This window comes from Venturia canescens, chromosome 1, assembly GCF_019457755.1.
Source record: "Venturia canescens isolate UGA chromosome 1, ASM1945775v1, whole genome shotgun sequence".
Lineage (NCBI taxonomy): Eukaryota > Metazoa > Arthropoda > Insecta > Hymenoptera > Ichneumonidae > Venturia > Venturia canescens.
Window position 1 is genome coordinate 22,638,071 of NC_057421.1, and position 24,774 is coordinate 22,662,844.

The window sequence follows — 24,774 nt, forward strand, 5'->3', positions numbered from 1 at the left end:
GGAGGAAACCGACCTTGCAAAGACCTTTCATAATTTCTGTTTTTCTTGAACGGATTTGTTTAATGTTCTGAATATCTTTAGGCGTTTGGGGCGAACGACATGGGAGTCTGTTCCGATATACACGCAATACACTTTCGGCGAGTATTTTCAATTCCTCCGGTGATTTCTGATCTTCCGCTTCTTCGGCTTCATATGTGCCACCTAAAGTCGATGTCTCCTCGAACCTATTTGTTGTCGTTTCATTTGCCGTCTCCGTATTTGCCTGGTCTACAGTATGATACGATCTATACTCGATGCTACAATATTCAAACTGCTATCGCTAAAGTAGAACAAAACTTGTATTATCTACTACTAGGGTCAGGCTCGCGCCAGCATAGACTTCGGTATTGAGCTGTAGTCACAAACACGAATATCGAGTCTCGTGATGTATTTTACCTTCCGAACGTTTTCCGTTATGTTTCTCGACCTCGCTACTCATTTCGCCTTTCTCACTACGTTTTTCCATCTCCGTTTCTCCAGAGTCGCGTTCATAATTTTCATCAATCTGTTCCTTACTATTGATCAATGAAATGGTGCAGTAGCCATATCGAATTCTTTGACCAACCTTGCCGCATGTTGAACAAGATGACCAAGGGCTCCACAACGAAAAAACCTTTAATCCATATTCATTGAGATTTACAGACGGCGTTGGATTTTCTTCGGGACTGTTGAAGGTTTCAGGACGTACGAGACGCGTTTTTTCCGCTTTTACGCTAGCAACATGCACAAAGTATGGCGCTGAAGCTGTATCCTCCAACCGACACTGATAAACTCCCGCATCAGACTGCTGTAAAGATACGATGCAAAGTTTTTTCAACATTTCTGTCAATTACGCGGAATCGAAAACACAATTCTCTTAAAGTGTGTCCGCCCCGGGAATAGATGAACAAAGGCCTTAGGAGTTGCCTCAAATTACCTTGGCTTGGTAAAAATGCAAATCCTTGTCGTCCGGCGTTACCAGCACATGATCAGAAATTTCTATCGGTACACTTTTCATGAAACTACTATTGCTGCTACGGTAAATCCACTCAATTGATTCACTCACAAGTAACTCGGGAGGCGATAGGCATAGTTTACATTTCAGTCTATGGAAACACGTGAAACCATTTCAAGAACCATAACAACGAAGGGCTCTTGAAGATTTACAATTTAGCTTCGTTTATTGAATGAGTTATCACGTAGGTGATTATGTGGAATCTCACGTGATGGAAGTTCCTTCGAGGGCAAAAAGAGCTATCGGATATGTGGTTTTTGCTACACCTGCATCTTTCAGTTGATTTTTCAAGCATTCATAGTACTCATTCCACTGTTTCCGATGTGCTTGCCTCAATGTTTCATTTGTTCTTGGATATTCAACTTCAGAAAGATCCAATAACAACTCTTTGCCTTGTTGGAAAAAAAATTCATCATTACGAATCGTACCGAAACACTTGAAGCAAAAGTTGCTGGTGCATGGGAACCTTTTTGCCCCTTTATTAGGTCGTTCATCTTTTTCTTTAGCCCATCTAATTTACTTTTAAACTTTTTTTTTAATCCCAAACAAGGAATGGCCTCCATTATGAAAAGGAAATAAATTATGTGTCCCAGCAACATGAAGATTCTTGTTCTGGATGAATTTGATTCTAAAATCATTTTCAAAACGATAAATAACAAACATCCTCCCCAAAAACATACACTACGAATGTAAATTCGAATGTTCTTCCTAGTTACCGAAGCTAATCAGGATTCTTGATTAATCCTAATAAAATTTTTGTCGTTGATTTTCGATTCGATGAATTTGCGTTTGTAAAAATTTCGCAATTTTTCTTTATCCGAAGTATCCCAATTTGGGCCGTACAGCTCAGAGAATCTGAGGTACCTCGATTTTTCTTGGAGCTGCTTGACAGTGCGGTAGTTATGAGCTCTTTGAACGTCAAGCGCGAGGCTTCGTGGCGTATCACGAATCAAAAATGGCTTGGTTATATTGAAACAAGCCGACAAATCAGTGCTTTTTTCCGGAGACTTCACAATCGTACCTTTTTTCTTTGCATCACACTTTTCATCCTGTCTACTCATTTTTATTTCTCATAAAATGACGATTTTCATATTGACGGATGAGAAATAAACGAAAAAACAATATACTGATTTTGGGATAAGAAAGGAATTCAGAATTCTGATAACTTCAGAGTCAATATCATAGCTGACCTAGAATTAACCGAAAGAACCTTCCCATTATTGCCCATTGCTATTCAGGTACTTAATCTCTCAAGGGAAATGTCTTGCAATTTTTTTTTATGTGAAGCGAATTTTTTTTTTTTTTTTTTCAACATTTTTAAAATGTTTAAGTCCATATAGAAAGTCTTAACACAGAATGCAATGATCTATATTCGTTAATTGAATATAAATAAGAATCGGAATATTTTGTTTTGGGATTTTTTCGTCTACCAGAAATGTCTGATTCACACTCTCAAAACGTCTACCAGTTAAGGAGTTGAGAAAGACGACAGGTTCAACGAGATTCTAACGGTTAATTCAGGAACTCGTGCTCCCACGCTGCGAGTCCTGGCTAATAAAAACTCGAAACAAATTTCAATTGTATTTATCGCGATGAATGAATGCTCGTTAATTCCAAATTTTTGTAAATAGAATGAATCTGTCAAGAAAAAATACGGAGGCTGAAAAACCTTCACGTTCTATCACAATCGTCATGCATTAATCATATTTTTAATCCTTAGAGAAAATTCTCATAAAACGAACAGAGCCATAATTCGATTTTTTTGAATGGAGAATCAAAACCATTTTTTAGTAAAAGAACGTTGAATTATTTACAGGAAAATAATAACATAACTGGTTATTCGAATCCTGAGCTCGACATGATCAGCAAGGACATTGCGGAATTGGCGCGTGAAAGACGAGCTATGGAGCAGGACATAGCCCAAAAAGAAGCAGATATTAAAATAAAGAGCGGAGAAATTAAGAGTCTCCAGAGTGAGCTCGATACCCTAGCTGCCACGCTCAAACAGCTGGAAAATCAACGTGGTGAAGCGCAGAAAAGACTCAACGATCTGAAAGCTCAGGTAAGAAAAGGAATTTCCAAGTTCTTGTATGCTACTTCTGTAAATGAGATTAATGTACATTGAATAACGTATGCTCACTATATTACGTGTATAAACTATATCAAGTCTCGCTTTGTTTACAATTCATAGTCATTCGGTCGCAAAAAATTTAGATTCGTTTACTAATCGTTGGCATCCATATTTTGCTAGTTAACTTGTAAATGGTAATAGAGCGAGAAATTATTTTGAAAATGTACTCCGCAATTGTTTACTTGATTATTCGTCTGTTGGTAAAATGTGAATGATACTAAATTAAGTTTTCAGCAATAAAAGATTGAAAAAATACCAAAGGTCCGCTCTATAAAATGCATTAGAAGACATCCTTAAAAACGTGCGATCCAGTGGCACATGATGAAAAATCATTCGCATGTATAATAACAGTTTTTTTGAGCGAATTTGACGTTGTTCATGCATTTCAGCATGATTCATTGAATGTACTTGTCCAAATTGAAATCACTTAGAAATTTCGAAAAGACACGTAGAGATCTAATTAGCACGCGCTATTCACACGCAATGGCTAGCGCATGTTCATTGCTTTCACGTTCTGTGTCATGAGTTTCTTTCTCCCCATCGATTCGGTCATCAAACATTAATTCCTATTATTTTTTAGATGTTGAGTTATTACGTCGAAAAATTCGTTATTACAGAACGTTATGACGATTCAATCATTTTTATTATACTCCCATCCCTATGACTTGAAAAATTGAATTCACAGTTGTTATTTTTGGAAAAAAACCATTCAGACATCTTGACGAGCTTTTATGTTTTGTTTTTCAATGGATAATTTTTTAATGTACGCGGCTTTCGAACACTTGTTTCGTTTTTTTTTTCTTTTACTTTTGTCATGTTTTTGTTCGTTTTTTTTTGTTTCCGTACTTTGGTGTGTAGCGAGCCGATGTAGATAGAGAATTGACTGAAATCGAGAAGGAAACCCGCGGAGAACAGGACAAGGTACATGAATGCCAAATATTATCATTTTTATTCTCAAAATCTTTTCGTTTTATCACCTTTCCTTCATGACGCCTTGCCACCTGCATATATCCATTTTTTCTCAATCTCATTGAATAATATAAATGAAAAAAAAAAAAAACAATGTTTCTCGAATGAAAAATATTATTTTTAACGACTTGAACTCGAGACCACATTTAATGAAGTCGCCTTCTAAGCGTACCATAACTTTTGTTGTGATACTGCAATACAAAACGACGAAATTGTATACAAATCCCATGTTGAAGAACTTGCATTGCCGCACACACAGGTATGCTATGTAAAAAGAGATTGTTTTCGTTCATTGTGTAATCTGGTCTCTTAGTGGCTTAGTCCTGGGGAAATTTTCATATACCCATTTTCATCGGAAAGCATCTAGACGTTTACAATTGAAACAGTGCTAATGATTCGACCGCAAAAAAACTTCCCCCTTTTTTTTTTTTTTTTTTTTTTTTTTTTAATTAATTTTGTGCAATGTTCATCATCAATGCGGAGTTCACTTTCGGAAAAGCAGATGATCGGGGTCTAGGGTTGACTTTATTATTGTATTTGATATAAGAATTCATCATTATTAGCTTTCATAAATGCACGGATTCTCAATAAAGCGATATTGATCCAATACTGTCAACACAATCGTGGGGAAGCCTAAGGCACAGTCTAATCATTGAAGCTCTGCTCAGAAATGTTATTTGTGTAAGAGAAATTCAACAATAAATGCACGTGGTGTCTTGTAGCATGCACTCTGTTATGCCCGTTCATTATAATCGTACTGAAGCACTTTGTTACGATACGAAAAGTAACTCATTCTTACATGAAGAATGTACTTTTTGCAATGGGGGTAAAATTCAATTGAGAACGATTTTTTTTTTCAAGACAAGAATGATTATTATTGGAAAGGAATATACAAATATTTCTGCACTGCCTAAAATCTATAAACTTCTTTCGTCTCACATCTACATTAAGAGTCATGACAACAGTGAATAATTCGATCGATTGAAAAAAATTGACGAGGTCATGTTCATTTTATCCAGTTTTCAAATATACAAGTTTTATTGAGTCGTCGTAGGCGCTTTCTTACCTTCCATTGTTATTTTTAATCGTTACAATCCTTCGAAGGTGGACAAATTGCGGCAACAAGCTGAAGAGCAGGAATCAGTTTTACGCACTCAAGAAGACGAACTTAATTCCAAGAGGCAAGAATTGGAAGGCTTACGTCAGGAAGAACAACAGCTTGAGAAACAACAAAATCAGAGCAGAGAACAACTAAATGAGCTCACGAAAAATCTGCAAAATACTCAACTTCAAATAAGTCAAGCTAAAGTAAAAATAACGCATCTCGAGGAACAGCAACGACAAATGAGTGATGCGATCGCTATTTACGACTCGGCACTTGCTGCTGGTGATCCAAGTCTCGTCCCAGATACCAGCCTGAACTTTAATCCTGAAATAGAGGACATTGGGTAAGTATTTTGGGAATGATATTTTTTCAATGAAAATAATGAAAATCCAAAAAAAAACGAATCTCCATCTCTCTCCCTTCTCGAATATTCTTCATTAAGTTTTTTCGGCGAAGTGATATGAAAAACCGTGTCAGAACATTTTAAAAGATTATCCCTGAAATTTTTTACCATTTCTCGTGAATCAATCAGTTCAAATAAATATATTGATTTTCTGCAGCCAGGAGGAACAAAATTCAAAAACGAACAACAGTGTCGGGGATGCCGGAGACGGATTCTCAAATGGTACAATTGCAAATTCAGGTTTTTCTATGCAAGACGGCGACCCTTTCGCATCAAGCAAAGCGAAAGAAGCTTTTGGCACGTCGAACGATACAGATCCATTCGCAAGTGCATTTGATGCAAAGCCATCGAACATTGTAAGTCACAGTAGTTTAAAAAGTGTAGACTGCCCCTCGTAATCAGTAGCGCTTAGCAATATTTGTTTGATTGAATCATTTCTTCCATCAACGATGAATCATCAACCGGCAGAATTCCGCGACAATTCCTGGCGGTTTCTCGAGTGATCCCTTCGCATCGACTAATAAGCAAGATCCATTCGATCCGTTCAGTGATGGCAAGATAAAACAGGAAAAATCAGCCTTAGAGGATGCACCGGTTTGTAGTTTCATTCACATCATTGTATAGATTTAGATTCCATTCTTCTTTCACTTTCTCCTTTTCCTTCACTCTACCTTGTAAATGCCGGATAGTTTGACACACTTTTCCACTTTCGGTTCTGCCGATATCATCATATCCTTGTTTTCTAGTCATGTATCGTCGCTTCCGCACTCTTCTCATAGAAGTATTTATTAATTTATTGATGTTGCTGAATTATTTGAATTATTAAGAATGGAAAGCTTGCTGTTCTTTTATTTACAGATTTTTATTCGATGTTAAGAGAAAAAATATATCGTTGTTGTTAGTGCAAAATCGCAGCCGTTACACAACGTTTCCTATGTAGTTGCGCGATATAGCAGTTACACCAACGATATACGATCAAATTGTGTCTAGAACGATAAAATTCAAGCGACACAAACTTTTAATTTGTATCAGTGACAGTTGATTAGTCAATTCATAATGATACCATTGACAAACGTTGAGGCGGATCAAATTGCCTGGAAACTGAAGGGAAATGAAGTGAATATTCCCATTCCTCTATACATTCATAAATGTATGTATATAAGAATGGGAATATCATTTGGAAACGATGGAATAAGAAGGGGAAAGAAAAAAACGTAAGCAGCTATGTTTAAATTTGCTTTAAAAGTATTCCTCATAATTCCTCATGATTCATGACCTTTACAATCTTGTGGAGAAAAACGTATAAACTTAGGTGGCGTTGAAAATGTTGACTTACGTTCAAAAGACCAAGTCGAAACCGCCAGGCACGATAGAAAGACGAAAATAATCGTTGAAGTTGTCATCGTGAAACGAATGTAAGTGCTGACTTGACCGAATCGAGGGTTTATATACTTGATCCAACGAGTGATATTTCTATCTGATATTCTAACTTTTAAGTTGATAGAGCAATTAATTAACTGGGAGCAGCTATACAAATAGTCAACAGAACAATGTTTTCTCAAATATTGTAATGTTGAATGTTGATTGGTTAATTTTTTATTCGCATATGTAATTTCCTCCCCAGGATATCCCGAGAGATTTACACAAGCTGAGAAAACATTGAGGGTTTCTGAAATCGTTGAATATAAATTACTTCAATTCGAGTTGGCTGATTTACACGTGCGCAAGAGTTTTCTCATTTAGGAATAGTCCCGCGTCTCGAGATCGCGGATGATGTCCCCCTAATTGAAAACTTCAAAAAAACGTTGCTATTTTAAAAACGCTTTTCGAAAATCTAATGCAATTTACATTTTATCATGCGGTCCGTAACGTTGCAACGGTTTAGATTGTTCACTTCGATATCAAGAAACTCGACAAATATTTTATCCATTTTATAAGATGTTTTCTTTTTTGATCTTATGATTCTATTTACATTTCTCGAAATTAGCAAACTAGACTTGCATAGTGTCTAAAATACTAATTATTTTGGGAATGTATCTCATCGCACTTATTATCGTTAGATACTTGTGAAAAGATTAGAAACCCGTACGAAAAATCAAGACCAAAAATACGTCTCAATTTTGCAAGAACTATAAAAAGTAGAAAGAATACTCCGTTTGTGCTTCGGTCCCTCATGCGCATATTAGAGTGCTTAAAGATTTTTGTTAAAATTTTTTTTTTTCGTGGACCGAAGATGGATGTTGTTTTACGCGAATAAAGTATAGGTATTGAAAGATGCTTTGGGGGAGAGTTCGAAGTCATTTGTTCAATCCCAAATTTTGGTTGAGCGACTCTTTGCATAAACTTTCGTGCTTACAAATCGAGATAAGCTTATATATGTACAGCAAGAGCCATGATTTGACCGTCCAGTTGGAATCGTGATATAGAAATTTATAACAGAACGCGTAAATTTGAAGAAACTTATGAGAAGCGACAAACCACCCGCGAGATCTACCGAATTCGTGTAAAAAGTAAAAAAAAACCCTCGAAAATACTTAGTTACTCTCCTACTGTGAATTTGAAATTGATTCGGGGGAGCAAGCCTCTCGTTAGATTCGCAGCACTGGCAGCCTCTCATGGTCGCATCCAGGGTATTGACGCGTTGAGGTTACGTTCTTTATTTTGAGTCGCAGTTTACGACCTTGAAAGTTACATATACAGTGTCAGTGGTCCCGATAGAAGAAGATCAATATTTATCCGACTGTTGTTGATCGTTTTCTGCGAGTTAAAACAACAACGCTTAGTCACACTTTTTTTCATGTCCGCCGTCGATAAGTTTTTGCATATATCGAGTCTCACTTTTTACACGCGTATTGCACGTAAGCAAACGTCTCTAATGCTATTAGTTTGCACTCTTAAGGTCTTTACTTCCCTTCCCTATCGTTCCGTTTTTCCACTCTGTTGCTTGGGGCCTGTTGCAAATAGTTCGTCGCGTCGTCAATACTCTTCCAGACATTCTTTTTCTAATGTATTAGCGTATCGGGTCGTTTCATTCTCCACGATGAAACTATCACAATGGGAATTTTAAAGTTTACTGCCTTCAAAGTTGTTCCTTCAAATCTTTTCCTGAAATGCTTTTGTAACAACAATATTCAAATATAAGACTTTCCTCCCACCACCATATCCCTTCTCAGTGAAATACTTTTTTTTCTACTTGTCTCTAAGGCCAACAGTTCACTTCAATCTTTCAGTCCGACGATTGAATTTCCTTTTCAGCGGTTGTTCGGCTGTTTCTGTAACCGTCGACAAACAAATTCAATTCTTCAAAAAATATCAACACATTCGTTCATATTTTGTGTCTAGCTTCAGTTTCCACAATCAATATTAATTCCGAACCTCATCTGTTTCTACCATTTTTCTAGCATGTTTAATTCATTGACGGTGGTTGACGAAAGGATAATTCAAAAAAACCTTTTTCATAAAAAATCGAAAGTCTAATGCAACGTTTCACGTAAAGAAGCACTTTTCTAACGATTTATGGAGGTGCACTGGTCTATAAACTACTCACATGCATGTCCAGTCTTTGGAATGTTTTTTCTTTCTCGAAATTACCATCTTTTTTTTCAGATAATTACAATTTTTCACAACCCACTAATTGGTTTATTCCGTATACGTAACGTGCTCTGCCACTTGCACAACGTTTCGTCGTTTGGGTCACTTTCTCTTGTTCGTTGCTGTATATCATATTTGGATGATTCCACCTATGCCGATCGCAAATCTCATATCGAAGCTGTATAAGACGCCGAAAAATAATTGAGAGCATACCGTTGATTAATGATAACAATAAATAATTGATGATATTTAAGAATTCATCCCACCGTTGTAGAACAACGTATTCTAAGCAACCATGCAAAAAGTCTATAATTTCAACAGGCTTGGTCGTTAGGGTAACTAATGATTGCTTGATTGGAATTCAAAAAACAAATATTTCCTGTTGTTCCAAATCTCGTTCCGTCGAATGGGATGATTTCCAAAAGGCCATCCCTCACTTTTTTTAATTGTCAAAATATTTTCACATGCTTGTACCATTAGACGAAAAATTGGATAAAAAAATTTGAATTTTTTTGTATCTTCAAACCCGTGCAAATTTTTAAGATCGAAAGTGGAGATAAATTTCAAAATTCAATGTATGAATTTCATGTCAGCAATTATTCTCTCTCCAAATCCTGATGATTAATTCCAATAGCGACATGCTCAAAAATGAGCTCTTTCATGCTCGACAGATTTTCTCGTCAAAGAACTTTATTACCACAGCATTTGTCTCGGCCGGAAAATGGTCACAAAACATTTTTCAGATTTATCAAACTTGTGATATGGAATGTAATGAAATTGTTAACGTATTGGAACTTTTGTTGATCTACTTTTCGTGTAACATTGAAACAGGCGATGAAAGATCCGTTCGGCGAGGATCCATTCGCAAATCTTCATGCCCCGACTCGTGCCGAAAGTCCGAGTCCGGCACTGCCGCCGAAAAAAGCAAAACAGCCACCACCGCGACCCGCACCGCCAAGACCAGCTAGCGCACCCGGAGGTCCTGGTGGGCCTTTGCGAGCGGCACCAGCGCCACCAACCCCTTCACCGACACCGGATCCGTTTGGAAATGCGAATTCCGATCCATTCGCCGCTCAGATGCCATCCATGGATAGTGCTAACGGAAATACCTTTATGACTGGAAGCACAACGGGCTTTGCTGATTTTGCCAATTTCGATTCCAAGGTACGAACATCGAGTGAATGTGTATTTTACATTAAAATTTTTTGTTTCCTTGTTTGCCATTTCCGTTGCTTTACATCATATGTTGTTTATTGCCAGTATCTCATTCAAATTTATTTCTAATCATTCTTATTTTTTTTTTTTTAATTTTTACCATATTTTCACGATCTCTCCTTAATGCCTTGTGAAACTCTGCCACCACTGCCCTTCTATGATCAAATTTCCTTCATATCAATGAAAAGATCACTTTTTGATAATAAGGAATTATGAAAAGTACTGCTAAAGTAAGAAATATAATACAACTATAAATAGTATAAAGGTCAGATTGACCTTGAAACTTGAAAATAATTGAATATTTTTTGAATCTCCAGTCTATTTCAATTCTAATCCTGTATATTATCCACTGAAATTTGCTACACTAAATTCGAATAGCTTTGTAATGTACGGCAATCATAAATTTTTTCGGTCAAAGTTGAAGTGCACTTTGCCGTTTGTTGAAACTATCGAAGATAGTTTCCGCTCCACGATCGTCCATATCCTTACCGAGAAGTTGCATAAATTTTCATACCGTCATCATCATTTCTTGAGTATGCCCACGATTTTTTCCTCCACGAGCAAAATAGTACGATGGTATTGATTTGGCGGAGGTACCACTTTCATACACACAATACATTTTTTACGAGCTTTTGTGAATTAGTGAGAGCAATTCGTCAGCTTTGTCGCACACAGATATTGCTCGCATTAGTTTCAATAATTTGAACTAGAATCGTCGAATTAAGACCCGCAGTTTCCGAATGTCGATTATCCCAATACTTTTCATTCGCAATGATACATCTGTTGAAATCTATTTCAGAGACCGAATCGTGATTGTAAAATCTTTGAAGAAATTATGAGATGGTAAATAATGTGAGATTTAGAAAGAAAGAAAAAACAATGAGAATCGATGCAACATTCTTTCCTGTCACAGTCAACCAATTATATTCATTTTTGACGAACGTCATATCGAATTTATCTTTTCAAAATTATCGTTTCCCATTTAGGTAGATGCCGAAATGATTTTCAGTTATTGCACCGAATCCCGAGAATTCCTGGAGCATGAAGTCGTTCGACGTAATCTGGTTTCTACCGTATTTACAGTTTGACCGAATATATATTTTTATTTGATTTATCCATTGTCGTTGTTTTCTGTTGTGTTATTGTTATTTTTAATTTATTGTTTTTTTTTTTTTTTTTATTCGTTGATTGTATTGACGTATTATAGTAGGAAAAAAGAACAGTATCCAGATCGGAGGTGGTCTAAGGGCAGCAGAAGATAACGCAGCGCTATCCGCGCGCATTCCTTTTTTTGAATTTTCAGTAAAAAAACGTGCATCGCATAAAAAGATGACTGAAAAACAAACCAAAAAAAAAAGAAAGAAAACAAAAACCAAACAAAAAACCCAAATGCTTCAGCCGGAACTTTTACCATGCCGTTCGTCGTCGGTCCCGCCGAGGCCGGTAACAGGCAGGCCCAGAGTCGCAACGTCATCGATACCCACGCCAACGTCCAAACTGCCGGATTTTACGGAGGATCCATTTCGGGACTATCGGTACGAAGATCCCTTCAACATCGCCGACCCATTCGCCGAAGACGCTTTCGCAACGGACGATACGATCAATGCAAATATGAAAAGCAACGCTCCACGACAGCTCGATCCGTTTGGAATGGAAACTCCAAACAGCCGTAGAGAAAGCAACGATTCGTTCACACGCGGTGGATTTGAATCCGACTTTACGTCGAGTACGGTGCCGCGTAATCACAAAGTAAACGAGGTGGCAAATGCTTACGGGGATGCGAATAGCAACGTTAAATATGAACGAGACTTTTCCGACGTGTTTGCCACCAAAAAATCAACGAAAACGATTAACATCGACGAGGCGTTCTCCGTGAAAACGGAAAAAACGAGCAAGAAAACGGGCCTCGATGTTAGTGAAGATTTCAAAAACAAATTGAGTTTGGGCGAGAAGAAAAATCAAACTAATGCTTGGAAGAACAGCGGGGGCGGCGGCGGAAGTTACGCCATGTCAAAAATCGAGGAGCGACAACTCGCTTGGGCGTCGAAGCAGAGCTTGAAGGCTGAAGATGAACGTCGCAAATTAAAAGAACAGGAAGAAGCTGATTTTGCGTTCGCGCTAGAACTCAGCAAGCAAGATAAGAATGGCAAGTTTTGATAGCAAAGTCAAGAAAAATGAAGGACAAGTCTCAAGGATTTAAAAAGTCTCACTAAAGTCATTTTGAATCAGCGGGGATCAATATTTGTTTTAGTAACCGCTCGCATTTTTCAATATATTTGGTAAAAATCACTGTGAAATTAGGCGATTGCGGAATCGATCATCGGCATACCCAAGTACATGATTTTCTAAGCGTTCTCCCTACTCTAATTCGTTGGATCAGTTGACTGGTCGATTGATAAATTTTCCACTTTAAATGACTAGTCAGTAAGTATTTACGAATTAATCATAATTTTTAGTACCGCTAGGAGTTATTTAGTTAATTGGTTAATAGGTAAATTCATCGAGTCATTCGAATGTTAATTTATTAGTCGACCGGTCGGTCCGATGTTGATCGGCCATACGGAATCTTCAACAAGTTACCTGACTGATATTTGTCCTTAGTTAACTACCGATTCTACCGTTGGGTAGCGTAGTTAACTACTTGACCAATGTTCAATAAAATTGATTCATAAGGACTACGAATTAGTTAAAAATCATCTAGTACTGAAATAATTGAACCTCTCAAGTCAACCGACTACTCAATTCTTCAATCCTCTAATTAAATTGATTATCTACGTTAAGATATTCATTCGTTTAATATTGACACGTTGAGAGATTGGCCGATCAGTCAATCACAAAAAGATTTCTCAATTCGTTGAGTAAATTAAACTATAAAATAATGAAGTCGAAAGAATGAAAATTTGGGATCTTCGTACTTTTGTCATGAGCGAAATAGACAGAGAGAGGGAGAGAGAGAGGACAAGAGAGAGTGAGAAGCAGGAGGGGGGCGGGTGGAGGAGGCAGAGTATTTTGTAGCTTGACAAGAACAATAATATGAATAATATTAATAATAATAATAATAATAGATAATAATGGACGAGCAAATGACATAAGCAGTAAACAAGTCCCCTGATTCAAATGGCACAGAAAAATTACGGATATCCAACCCTGTTATGCCTTCCTAAAGCTAAACTCAACACTGCGACTACGCTCTTATGTAATATTGAAGAGAACGAATCACAATACGAAGTTTGCCTTTCAATCGAAAAAGTAGTTAATGAGATTGGAGCGGTAATAAAGTAACTTACGGTATCGATGAAAAAAGGAGTAAGAACAGAGTAAAAAGTGAACCGAAGGAAATGCATAGGAAGTATAGATATCCGTTAAGTAAATAACTATACATATAGATATTATTATATAACAATGAGTATCGTTTAAGTTGTCAGTGTGTCGTGTACGAGTGAGGAATGCGAGCGTCATATCACTGTGTATTACATGCGGTTTTGTCATAAGATTTGTTGCAGAAAAAATGCACGTAACAATTGAAATCCGCTTGATTCAATAGATGTGAGATAATTGTCAGAGACGCGAAGAATCATCTTCTGAGTTTTGTTATTTGTTTTATTCGTTTTCGAAGCCGTGCGTCAACCGGTCAACTTTTACGTTGCTTTGAAGTTGGTTCAGTCCCTCGGGGCAATTTCATCTTTGTTCGATTGAGAATAACAATAATAATAACTCATACACCAGACTTATTAATATAAATATATTTAAAAAACTTCGTTCATTCCGAACGTTGTATACAATTTTTCCAAAGAGTATTCATATTAATCGCAACGACGAAACGCCCTAGTGCGATATGTAATTTTTTTTCCTTTTTCTCCAATTATTAATGACCATTTATTCATAGTTTTTATTTTATTTCAAAACGTTCGAACGAATTATCGTTCAACGACAATCTCCGTGTGCACGCATCGCCAGATGTATATATCATTCTACACATCGATATTTCCGTAATTATGTTTATCGTAAGGTTCATTTTTTCCGTTGCTCATGCGTCTTTTGTTTTCTTATTATACTTTGGATACAGCATGCATAATATTTCCTCTAGTTCATATCGCGATCATCGACGAAGACAAACGTTTGCAAATGTAATCACGTTCGGTATAAACAGAAATGTGGTGAAGAAAAGACAACCTGTGCATAATGAAAACTGTGTATGAAAAAAAACTGAATTTGCATCGGTAATGGAAGGATCGCGTGAATTTTTTTTTCTCTCTCGATAAGAAGATTCGGTGACTAATATTTGACTCGTTGATCGTTTAAGAGGCATCGCGAATACAAGTTTCTCTGATTAAAATGGAAAAACGTTGACCCGATAGTAAAATCTCGTCAAGTAGAGCGGTAGGTCGAAAGAATTATTAATTTTTTATTGCCTCCCCCGCGAAGATATTCGTAACTTTTTCATGATAAATAACTCGCGCGTATTTTTTATCAATTGTTTATCGCAACGTCGCAACTTGAATGTGTAATAAAACTGTTGCTGTCAGTACAACATTAAACGTTCAGAAACTTTCGTATTGAGTATGCTCACTTGAATTTTAAAAATAATCCGTTACGATGAATATACTTGGAAAATATATCGTTGCAAGAACGTTTATTTCTCCTCGTGGATCATCGACAGAGATTAGATTTTTTAATTTAACAGACTTTGCAGTATTTTTTTATAGTAGTTCACGAAACAGGATCTTTCTGCAGTTTCGCATTTATATCGCCAAGTCGAAAGCAAAAAAATTTTAAAAAAACGTTACCAAAAATGTATTATTCAAACTAAGAGAAAATATCGAGATTTCAAAGATATCAATAATTATAATAATACTTATAAATATAATATGGGAATAAAAATGAAATATTATAACAGCGACCGACGGATCGGAATGTGTTGAGCGATGTCAGAATTGTTGAATGTTGAATATACTTTTCCAAGTTCCATTATCGACACCATTACTGACTTGAAAAGATCTTGCGAGCGATATTTCTTACAGAAAAGATACCGAATCGAAAAACAATAATATGCGCGTTATTACACTTTTATTTTGATACTCTTGACACTACTCTTGTACGACTGTGTTATGTAACAAAATTCAAAATGCTTTTGAGATGCGACGAAGGTACTTCGATATTTGAAAAAACACTGTTACGACGTTAACGATTCGAATTCTCATTGGTTTACGAATAATTGTTGGCTATATACTCACTGTTTCGTTCCAGCAGTTTATCAGTGTTATCTCCCAAATGTATATTACGTTTTTAAAGATATTGTATAGCGAAGCGTAAAAGCAATGAAACGATCGCGAAAAGAAGAGCGTTTAAAAAAACAAGCGTTTCGAAAAAGCGTACTCCTACGAACAGAGACACATTCTACTATGTATAATGTCGTCGTCCATCTTTAACCGCTGAATCATTCGCTTAGCACGTTAGATGTATGATACAGGACCCGTTATAATTATGTAAAGCTGCGTTATGTATGGGCTAAGAAAAATAACACGAAAAAAAAAAACAAACAAAAAACACACTCTTATATGTTACTGAGTTGTAAGAGTAATAATAAACATGGAGAAAAAATGAACATACTCGAGACGAATGAAATAGTTATACCGGTATTACCAATAACGATTAAACAATAAAAAAAATCACTCAAGTATACGAAGATGCACGGATTGAATAATAATGAAAACGCGAATGTCTGACCTCGTATATCGAAATTCTCGTCACGGGTCTAGAGTCGCTGTAGCGACTCGAGACGATAAAAAAAAATGTGTTCAGAGGTGAGATTTCATCTGGAAAGGCCACGTTCCCAACCCCCCAAATCGGTGTCGATTTTCCACGCACAATTGAAGGGACGAGACATTTTTTCGTAATGACGAGAAAATTTCGTAATGGAAACGTACTATACACGCGTCTTCGTACGAGAACATATTTTTCTATATTCAACACAAAACTTATTTTTTTATTTCTCCCATTTTTTCTAAAAAATGGTTGGTGTAACCACATAATGCCCACGAGGTCTCTAGATGATTTTCAATGTAGGAAAAAAATTTGAAATAATTTCGAAAGAAAAGGTGGTTGGCGGACAAATGCAAATAACAAAAAAGGCCAGTCTCGTAAATAAAATAAAATCGCATGGATATTACGAGACTGTGAACAGAATTTGGCCTTGGAGATAAGCAGAAAAAAAGTATTTCACTGAGAAGTCATAAGGTGGAGGGAGGGAAGCCTTATGTTTGAATATTGTTGTTATAACAACGTTTCAGGAATAGATTCGAAGGAACAACTTTGAACGCAGTAAACTTCGAATTTCCCATTGTGATAATATCGTCGTGGAAAATGAAACGATGCGATCGGTTCTCGTGTTCATACGACTGAAGCTCTCGATGGAAACGCAAGCAGATAAAAAAAACTCTTGATACAAGCCAGATTTTCCGCATTGTACTCGACTCGGACAATAATGTCTGGAAGAGTATTGACGGCGCGACGAATTACTTGCAAAAGGCCTCAAGCAACAGAGTGGGAAAATGGAACAGTGGGGAAGGAACGTAAAAACCTTATGAGTGCATACTAATAGCATTAGAGACGTTTGCTTATACGTGCAATACGCGGGTAAAAAGTGAGACTCGATATATATGCACAAACTTATCGACGGCGGATATGAAAAAAAGTGTGACTAAGCGTTGTTGTTTTAACTCGCAGAAAACGATCAACAACAGTCGGATAAATATTGATCGTCTTCTATCGGGACCACTGACACTGTATATGTAACTTTCAAGGTCGTAAACTGCGACTCAAAATAAAGAACGTAACCTCAACGCGTCAATACCCTGGATGCGGCCATGAGGCTGCGAGTGCGAATCTAACGAGAGGCTTGCTCCCCCGAATCAATTTCAAATTCACAGTAGGAGAGTAACTAAGTGTTTTCGAGGGTTTTTTTGACTTTTTACACGAATTCGGTAGATCTCGCGGGTGGTTTGTTGCTTCAGGTTATTGCCAAAAGTTGAACCTTGTACTTGTGGAATCGCTGGAAATTTCGTTAATCGTGTCGTCGATGTGCTACACGGGGCTATGCGGGATTGACCATTGCGAGGATTTGTTTTAACCAAAACATCGACATCTCCTTCCAACAATAAATCGCGCGGTAAACCAATTTGGCTTAGATATTTTACAGATGCTTCATTCTCTCCAAGAGATATAAAAACATCGAAGAAATTACCTCTCCCGGCACCGCGAAGGTTTTGATTAGAAGAAAATACGAAGGAGCGAGCCTCAGATTGGCGAATGACACAGCTGCCGTGCGCTATCGAAACGGGCGACAAGGAAAAAAATCCTTTCGAACACTGCGGTCTAGCAAGTGTTTTTGTGGCGTGAGAAATCGCCATTTTTAACTCATATACCAACCGAGCACAGGTCTTCGCAGGTTTCTTCAAATTTACGCGTTCTGTTATAAATTTCTATATCACGATTCCAACTCGACGGTCAAATCATGGCTCTTGCTGTACATATATAAGCTTATCTCGATTTGTTAGCACGAAAGTTTATGCAAAGAGTCGCTCAACCAAAATTTGGGATTGAACAAATGACTTCGAACTCGACTCCCCCAAAGCATCTTTCAATACGTATACTTTATTCGCGTAAACCAACATCCATCTTCGGTCCACGAAAAAAAAAATTTTAACAAAAATCTTTAAGCACTCTAATATGCGCATGAGGGACCGAAGCACAAACGGAGTATTCTTTCTACTTTTTATAGTTCTTGCAAAATTGAGACGTATTTTTGGTCTTGATTTTTCGTACGGGCTTCTAATCTTTTCACAAGTATCTAACGATAATAAGTGCGATGAAATACATTCCCAAAATAATTAGTATTTTAGACCCTATGCAAGTCTCGTTTGCTAATTTCGAGAAATGTAAATAGAATCATAAGATCAAAAAAGAAAACATCTTACAAAATGGATAAAATATTTGTCGAGTTTCTTGATATCGAAGTGAACAATCTAAACCGTTGCAACGTTACGGATCGCATGATAAAATGTAAATTGCATTAGATTTTCGAAAAGCGTTTTTAAAATAGCAACGTTTTTTTGAAGTTTTCAATTAGGGGGACATTATCCGCGATCTCGAGACGCGGGACTATTCCTAAATGAGAAAACTCTTGCGCACGTGTAAATCAGCCAACTCGAATTGAAGTAATTTATATTCAACGATTTCAGAAACCCTCAATGTTTTCTCAGCTTGTGTAAATCTCTCGGGACATCCTGGGGAGGAAATTACATATGCGAATAAAAAATTAATCAATCAACATTCAACATTACAATATTTGAGAAATCATTGTTCTGTTGACTATTTGTATAGCTGCTCCCAGTTAATTAATTGCTCTATCAACTTAAAAGTTAGAATATCAGATAGAGATATCACTCGTTGGATCAAGTATATAAACCCTCGATTCGGTCAAGTCAGCACTTACATTCGTTTCACGATGACAACTTCAACGATTATTTTCGTCTTTCTATCGTGCCTGGCGGTTTCGACTTGGTCTTTTGAAGGTAAGTCAACATTTTCAACGCTACCTAAGTTTATACGTTTTTCTCCACAAGATTGTAAAGGTAATGAATCATGAGGAATACTTTGCGTGAAATTCACTGTAAAATTTACCATGATATATATTTGACTGCAGGGACAAGTTAACGAAAAATATTAATTCCTGCGTAACGCACTGTTAAATTTTTAAGATTTTACGAAATTTTCAGTTTCACAACAGTAAATAATGCAGATATGACGTCAAAATTTACTAAATACTCCGATAAAAGTTCCTACTCGGAACAATAAATATTATTTTGATTTATAGGAGAATTAAATTCTTCTCCCACAATAATATCATGAATCGCAGCTCGTCACCGCACTGTCCTTACTCACGTTAATATTTCAAATTTAAATCTCTCCGTGTAACAAATGCCAATGGGTGTTCGAACGAACGACGCTGAAGTTTCCAACGTTGGAGTCCAATGAAATGAACGAAAAAAACGTTTGTAATTCACCAATTTTTTATTTCACGAATCGTTGGTGCAGCTTGAAAAACTACGAATCGCAAATTTGGCAGCCAACAAAATAGGAGAATTACTGGAATTATTGGAGAGTTTTTTCGATCATTTCGTTGGACTCCAACGTTGGAAACTTCAGCGTCATTCGAACGATATCGTAAATCGTAACTAAACGAGAATGCTCCAAGACCTTCCCTTTTATCATACGTTAAGGAGGGTGGCTACGTTCGTCAAATTGATAAGAAATTGATCAAATTTGGCGATAATGTTCTTGAACATCAAGTGCGAAGACACAATTTTTTTTCAAAATTTTCTTCTGCTTAGTTATCGAATAATTACGCATTAAAGCAGATTTCTTATGCCCGGAATGTATACCTATATATATGGAAACGCTATGCTTATACACATGAACTTTAGTGATCAATTACTCGATAACTGTACAGAAGAAAAATCTTTAAAAATTTGTATTGTCAAATTTAACTCTAAAGAATATGTTCACCAAATTTTATTAAATTCTTATCATTTTGAAATTTTTTATGTATTTTACATGGTTTAGCATGGCAACATTGTATCGTCCCTAGCCACCCTCCTTAAAACAGTAATAAATCTCAATTGTAACGATACCCTATTGGTTATAATCAATCTGATTCCTCAATGTCACTGTACCACGAAATTAATAGAATTTTTACATGTAACATTATCCATTTCTCAGAAGGGGTAAGCGACGTTTGTCATAAAATACTACTACACCCCGAATGGAGCATTGTTGCTATACCGGATAAGTGCTATGGCCAGCAAGGGGTATGCAGTGAGTACATGAAACCAGGTGAAACCAAGAATGGCCTGACGAATCCAGACCATACGTTTATACAACGCCCTTGCAGCTACGAACAACATTTTTACCACTGCATGATCGAAGAAAATGTTACCGGAAACGTTTCGCTTACTACAGCGGAGTACAAATTCCGAACAAATTCGTAATTGCTTTGATTCGTACATCTTCATGTGTATCTCAAGATAATCAATTATTTTCATTTCACTGCCGAACGAAAACGCAAATGGGTTCGTTAAGGAGTTTCGGTACAGGCAATACAATGTTGCCATGCTAAACCATGCTAAAAACATAAAAAATTTCAAAAAGTTTAGAATTTTATAAAATTTGGTGAACATATTCTTTAGTGCCAAATTTGGCAATACAAATTTTTTAAGATTTTTCTTCTACACAGTTATCGAGTAATTGATCACTAAACTTCACGTGTATAAGCATAGCGTTTTCATATATATAGGTATACATTCCGGGCATAAGAAATCTGCTTTAATGCGTAATTACTCGATAACTAAGTAGAAGAAAATTTCGAAAAAAATTGTGTTTTTGCACTTGATGTTGAACAACATTATCACCAAGTTTGATCAATTTCTTAATATTTAGACTTTTGTACCGAAACTCCTTAAGAGCTAAGCTGCAGAAGTCTTGGCCAAACTCCACTTCCGAATATATCGTGACTTTTCAAATATCATCGATTTTCGATTCAGCAACATCGAAGTCTCTTATTAACTCTACGTTGACGATCAATTTTTTTATCTTTCGTCTAATTGCTTTTGCGTACGCGCGGAGCTTGAGAAACTTTATTGGTAATTGGAGCTGTTGGATGTGATGGAGGGAGAGCCAAATAAGCGAACCATACACGAGTATGGGTTATGCAAATTTAAACATAGCTGCTTACATTTTTTTCTTTCCCCTTGTTATTCCGTCGTTTCCAAACGATATTCCCATTCTTCTGTACATACATTTATGAATATCTATCAGGGTGTGCACAAAAACAGCGATATTTTTATTGCTTGGATCCACCAAAAAATTCATTCATAATTAGAAAAAAGCCTTGGCAAGAAGAGCTTGTAATGAAATTATTTCAGTAAGCCCACTGCGTTTGGAGATTTTCCAAAGGAATAACCCAGAAAAATAATAGGACGTCTGAAAATTGATCCACGATTCCGAAGTAAGTAAATGAGTTCACTGAAAAAAAGTAATTGTCACAAGATTACGAAAATTCAACGAAATTTTTCATTCTCAAAAATATCTACTTTTCAAAATTCTGAATTCTCGAAACAGCACAATCTCGAAGTGAATTTTTGATAAATTATACAAGCTTCATCAGCCCTTTTTATCGTTCGTTTACCGGAATTAGACTATTTTATTGAGATTTGCAGCGTACGCTGAGCCTTCGAAAAGTAGAAAAATATAATTTTTTAATGCCATATAAATGAAGGTGGAGCCTCGGGCCAATAACAGGCCAGTTGATCGCTACATTAGTATACGATGAGCTCCGGAGTTCCGAGGCAAAATAATGTAGTACAGAAAAAGGGATTAAAGACCGAAATTTAGGGCGGAAATTGACACAACGATTTATATTACGATTTTCCATAAAACCAGGTAGCCGTTTATCGTTTTTTTAAAAACCACTCAACGGGGATAAGGATAACGATGAGGAAGAAGACGGCGATGGAGAGAAGGACAAGAGCGGGTACAGAGATGAGGACGAGGACAAGGACGGAGACGAAAACGAGGACAACGACTGGAACAAGATCGAGAAGGAATACGTTGACAAGGACGCGTGCGAGCGACAATGAGACAACGTTCAAATAATAAATCGTCCAGGATACACGTTTTTATTAACAATTTCCACATTGTTGTTGAAACGGTTACCGATCTACGATGCTTTTTATTATAAATAAAAAGATCTCCGGCTTGTGAAGTCCTAAAATAAGCTCATTAAAATACTTTGCTTTTGTCGCAAATCTTCCGAAATCTTCGTACCCTAGAAACAACATACAACGAATTCGTCAATTATATTTTTGTTTCCATTATTCCTGAAACAATGTTTGCTCCATTTGGGCCGCCCGAACAGCGCTCCAGCAACGTATAATTGGTGAGAAAAATATCCGAATGCTTTTCGGAGAGTTAAACTTGAATGATGGCTTTCAGCTGTCATTGGGAGTATCGTAAGTAATTAATCGTCGTCCCTGATTATATAGACTATTGGGAGCCTCTGTCTTGTAATATGGTCATGGTCATCTTGGCGAATCACCTGAGGGGCCTCGCACGGTCCTTATTGTTAAGCTTCACTCGTACCTGACTCATCGTACAGTGGTTCTCACAGTTTCACTTGGGCCCATTCGTGAGGATTCTTCCATCGTCTTGCCTGGCCCAAAAGTTGTTAGTTTCTCAATTTATAAATACATCCAGATATACCGAATGCACTGATATTTCGATTATGAATTTGATGTTGGCTCAAGACGAGTCAGAGCTTCGTTAGTCCCAGTATAATTGCACGAGGCCTTGGCAATTTGCTTCGACCCACGTGTCAAAAGTTTAATTTCATTTATTTTTGTCTTTCTGGAGAGCCAACGACGTGTCGAGCAACGTGGGGGATGAAAGGAGCTTGACTGCGTCGATTTTCGTTGGCGGTTGAGCGCGTTGCCCTCTTCCCATGCGTACATTCGGATGGGCATTTGCTGTCGAATTGATCTCGCATCGAGAATACGCCTGCGGGAAAAAAAGTGATCGAGGACCAGCGAAAGGTCTGCGATATAATCGGGCGAGAAAATCAAAATTTTGAGTAATCGAGTTGCGTTTTATTTATTTCTGGAATGAAATCATCTGTCCCATCGATCGATCGAAATATTTCATTTTACGCGAATAGTAACGAGCAATGGTTCCTACTATTTTTTCAACACGATCGTAAAAAAATATTGTGGAAATGAAATTCGAGGGGTTGGCAGGGGGGTAAAAAAAACTCTGAACTCTTTGCATTCTATGCGTGAAAGGCAATACGCTAAAAAGTTGAATGGCGGTGACGAATCGAAAACAAATTTGATTCGCGCATTTGGTGGGCTGCCCTGACCCAGATCGACGCGAACACAACGATCGTTCCACCGTCATCCTCGCTCGCTTGGATTTTTTTTCTTTTTTTTTCTTTTTTTTTTTTTTTATTTCTTTATCGACTTTTTTTTTGTTCGCTAGGACGTTACCACGTAAGGCACACGAGACAGGCAGAAGTCCGGATAGCTTCGGCTCGTGACCACTTTTTTTTTATGGCAGATGAATGACGAGCGAACATATTTTTAATGCGCAGGCGATCAACTTTTTTCAAACGATTTTACCACCGATCGCGGCGTTCACAATGTTCAGTTTATCGCGGAATTATCGTAACGAGCAGATTCAAAGCCCTCCACGAATCTTGAGATAAAAATTTATTGAAATTTTGAATTTTTTGGAAGTTATTGAAATCTGAAATCTGCCATTTTTCCCGAGGCTTTCGAGGAGCTGATTGGACGGCCGAAAAAGACTATTTTAACGAATTTTTTTGACCGGTATAAATTATAAATGTGGATATGAAAAGTGTCGGGTCTAAAAAGTACTCTCTTGGAATACAGAAAAAAATTTTTTTATTTATTTCACTCAGTTTTCGTATAGAAAAATGGAGACGAAGTCAGGTCCGAAAAAAGATGATAAAATCTCTGGAATGGATGATCGGAGAAAAAAATAAAAATGATTCGGATTCGATAGGTAAATGGCTATAGCGGGTGTCATACGATTTTTGATTTTTCCAAAAACTACGAAAAAGCACGTTTTTTTCATCCATTTTTGGAAAAAAAGTCCTGCTGAAAATTTCAAAATTTGTGTGATATGCACTATGGCTACAGTCGTAAAGAACATTCGGTAAAATTTTGGTACGGATCGGTCTAATAGTTTCAGAGATTTTATCAACGAATCGTCCAGTAATGTATAATTTTGAGAAAGATACTTTTGAATGTGTATACCTTTGAAAGATGCAATTAAAAAAATCGATTTTTTGAAAATTCTCGTAAATCACACGTTAGAATCAACTTGACGATTTTGCTTCTCAAATATCGTTATTCATTTCTCAGCTGGAGTCATAGAAACAATGTTTAATCCAAAATTTTAGCATATGCAGCCTTTGAGAATCATTCTTCCCTTCGGATTTCCCTCAACGTTCGCTCCAACTTTCACTGAATACTGGTTGGCATTGAAATCGATGAAAATGCACTAAAGGTCGTTGCAGGAAAGATTTTGAATTACTTTTTTTTACGAGAATCCTACGACCTAAGCCACCACGATGGGATCGCCTTCAAGTATTTCAATTTTACGAGAATTAACCATTCGATTTGAATTTTATCAGACTTTACGGTGGTTGAAAGAGCGCGCACACACGAATTCGAAACTTCAAAAACTTCCCA

General features: G+C 36.9%; 3 protein-coding genes across 11 annotated transcripts in view; 2 read left to right on the top strand and 1 right to left on the bottom strand.

The window, feature by feature from the left end:
- Positions 1–1,029, bottom strand: part of LOC122418607 (uncharacterized) — a 2,010-nt gene extending 981 nt beyond the window's left edge. The window contains exons 1-3 of one of the 2 annotated variants that reach the window (XM_043432881.1): positions 728–874; positions 436–652; positions 14–267 (exon numbers count right to left, since the gene is read on the bottom strand). In XM_043432881.1, coding sequence (XP_043288816.1) covers positions 14–267; positions 436–652; positions 728–859 — 603 coding nt within the window. In that variant the 5' untranslated portion in view covers positions 860–874. Of the gene's footprint in view, positions 1–13; positions 268–435 lie in introns of both variants that reach the window. The other variant, XM_043432885.1, reaches the window with a different exon arrangement.
- Positions 1–16,052, top strand: part of Eps-15 (Epidermal growth factor receptor pathway substrate clone 15) — a 22,235-nt gene extending 6,183 nt beyond the window's left edge. For 2 of the 6 annotated variants that reach the window (XM_043432869.1, XM_043432865.1), the window contains exons 8-14: positions 2,850–3,095; positions 4,023–4,085; positions 5,238–5,581; positions 5,799–5,997; positions 6,110–6,235; positions 10,064–10,396; positions 11,846–16,052. In XM_043432869.1, coding sequence (XP_043288804.1) covers positions 2,850–3,095; positions 4,023–4,085; positions 5,238–5,581; positions 5,799–5,997; positions 6,110–6,235; positions 10,064–10,396; positions 11,846–12,604 — 2,070 coding nt within the window. In that variant the 3' untranslated portion in view covers positions 12,605–16,052. Of the gene's footprint in view, positions 1–2,849; positions 3,096–4,022; positions 4,086–5,237; positions 5,582–5,798; positions 5,998–6,109; positions 6,236–10,063; positions 10,397–11,433; positions 11,563–11,750 lie in introns of those variants that run through there. The other 4 variants (XM_043432874.1, XM_043432875.1, XM_043432867.1 and 1 more) reach the window with 4 other exon arrangements.
- A 2,621-nt stretch (positions 16,053–18,673) lies between these two features.
- LOC122418630 (uncharacterized) lies at positions 18,674–23,041 on the top strand. Of its 3 annotated transcripts, none has more exons than XM_043432902.1 (3): positions 18,674–19,020; positions 20,228–20,492; positions 21,430–22,305. In XM_043432902.1, exons 1-3 carry the CDS (start codon positions 18,954–18,956, stop codon positions 21,464–21,466), a joined length of 369 nt encoding a protein of 122 aa, XP_043288837.1. In that variant the 5' UTR covers positions 18,674–18,953; the 3' UTR covers positions 21,467–22,305. The 3 variants fall into 3 exon arrangements, 1 of the variants encoding a protein (XP_043288837.1); XR_006262562.1 differs by lacking the exon at positions 18,674–19,020 and adding an exon at positions 22,549–23,028 and having other exon boundaries at positions 19,991–20,492; positions 21,430–22,442; XR_006262563.1 differs by lacking the exons at positions 18,674–19,020; positions 20,228–20,492 and adding an exon at positions 22,549–23,041 and having other exon boundaries at positions 20,846–21,512; positions 21,947–22,442.
- Positions 23,042–24,774: the final 1,733 nt, after the last annotated feature.

Bases quoted from the DNA above. Each gene is read 5' to 3' on its own strand.
- LOC122418630 (XM_043432902.1), top strand. From the start codon at position 18,954: ATGACAACTTCAACGATTATTTTCGTCTTTCTATCGTGCCTGGCGGTT. The intron at 19,021-20,227 runs GTAAGTCAACAT...TCCATTTCTCAG, and splicing joins TTCGACTTGGTCTTTTGAAG to AAGGGGTAAGCGACGTTTGT. The intron at 20,493-21,429 runs GTAATTGCTTTG...AAATTATTTCAG, and splicing joins TACAAATTCCGAACAAATTC to TAAGCCCACTGCGTTTGGAG.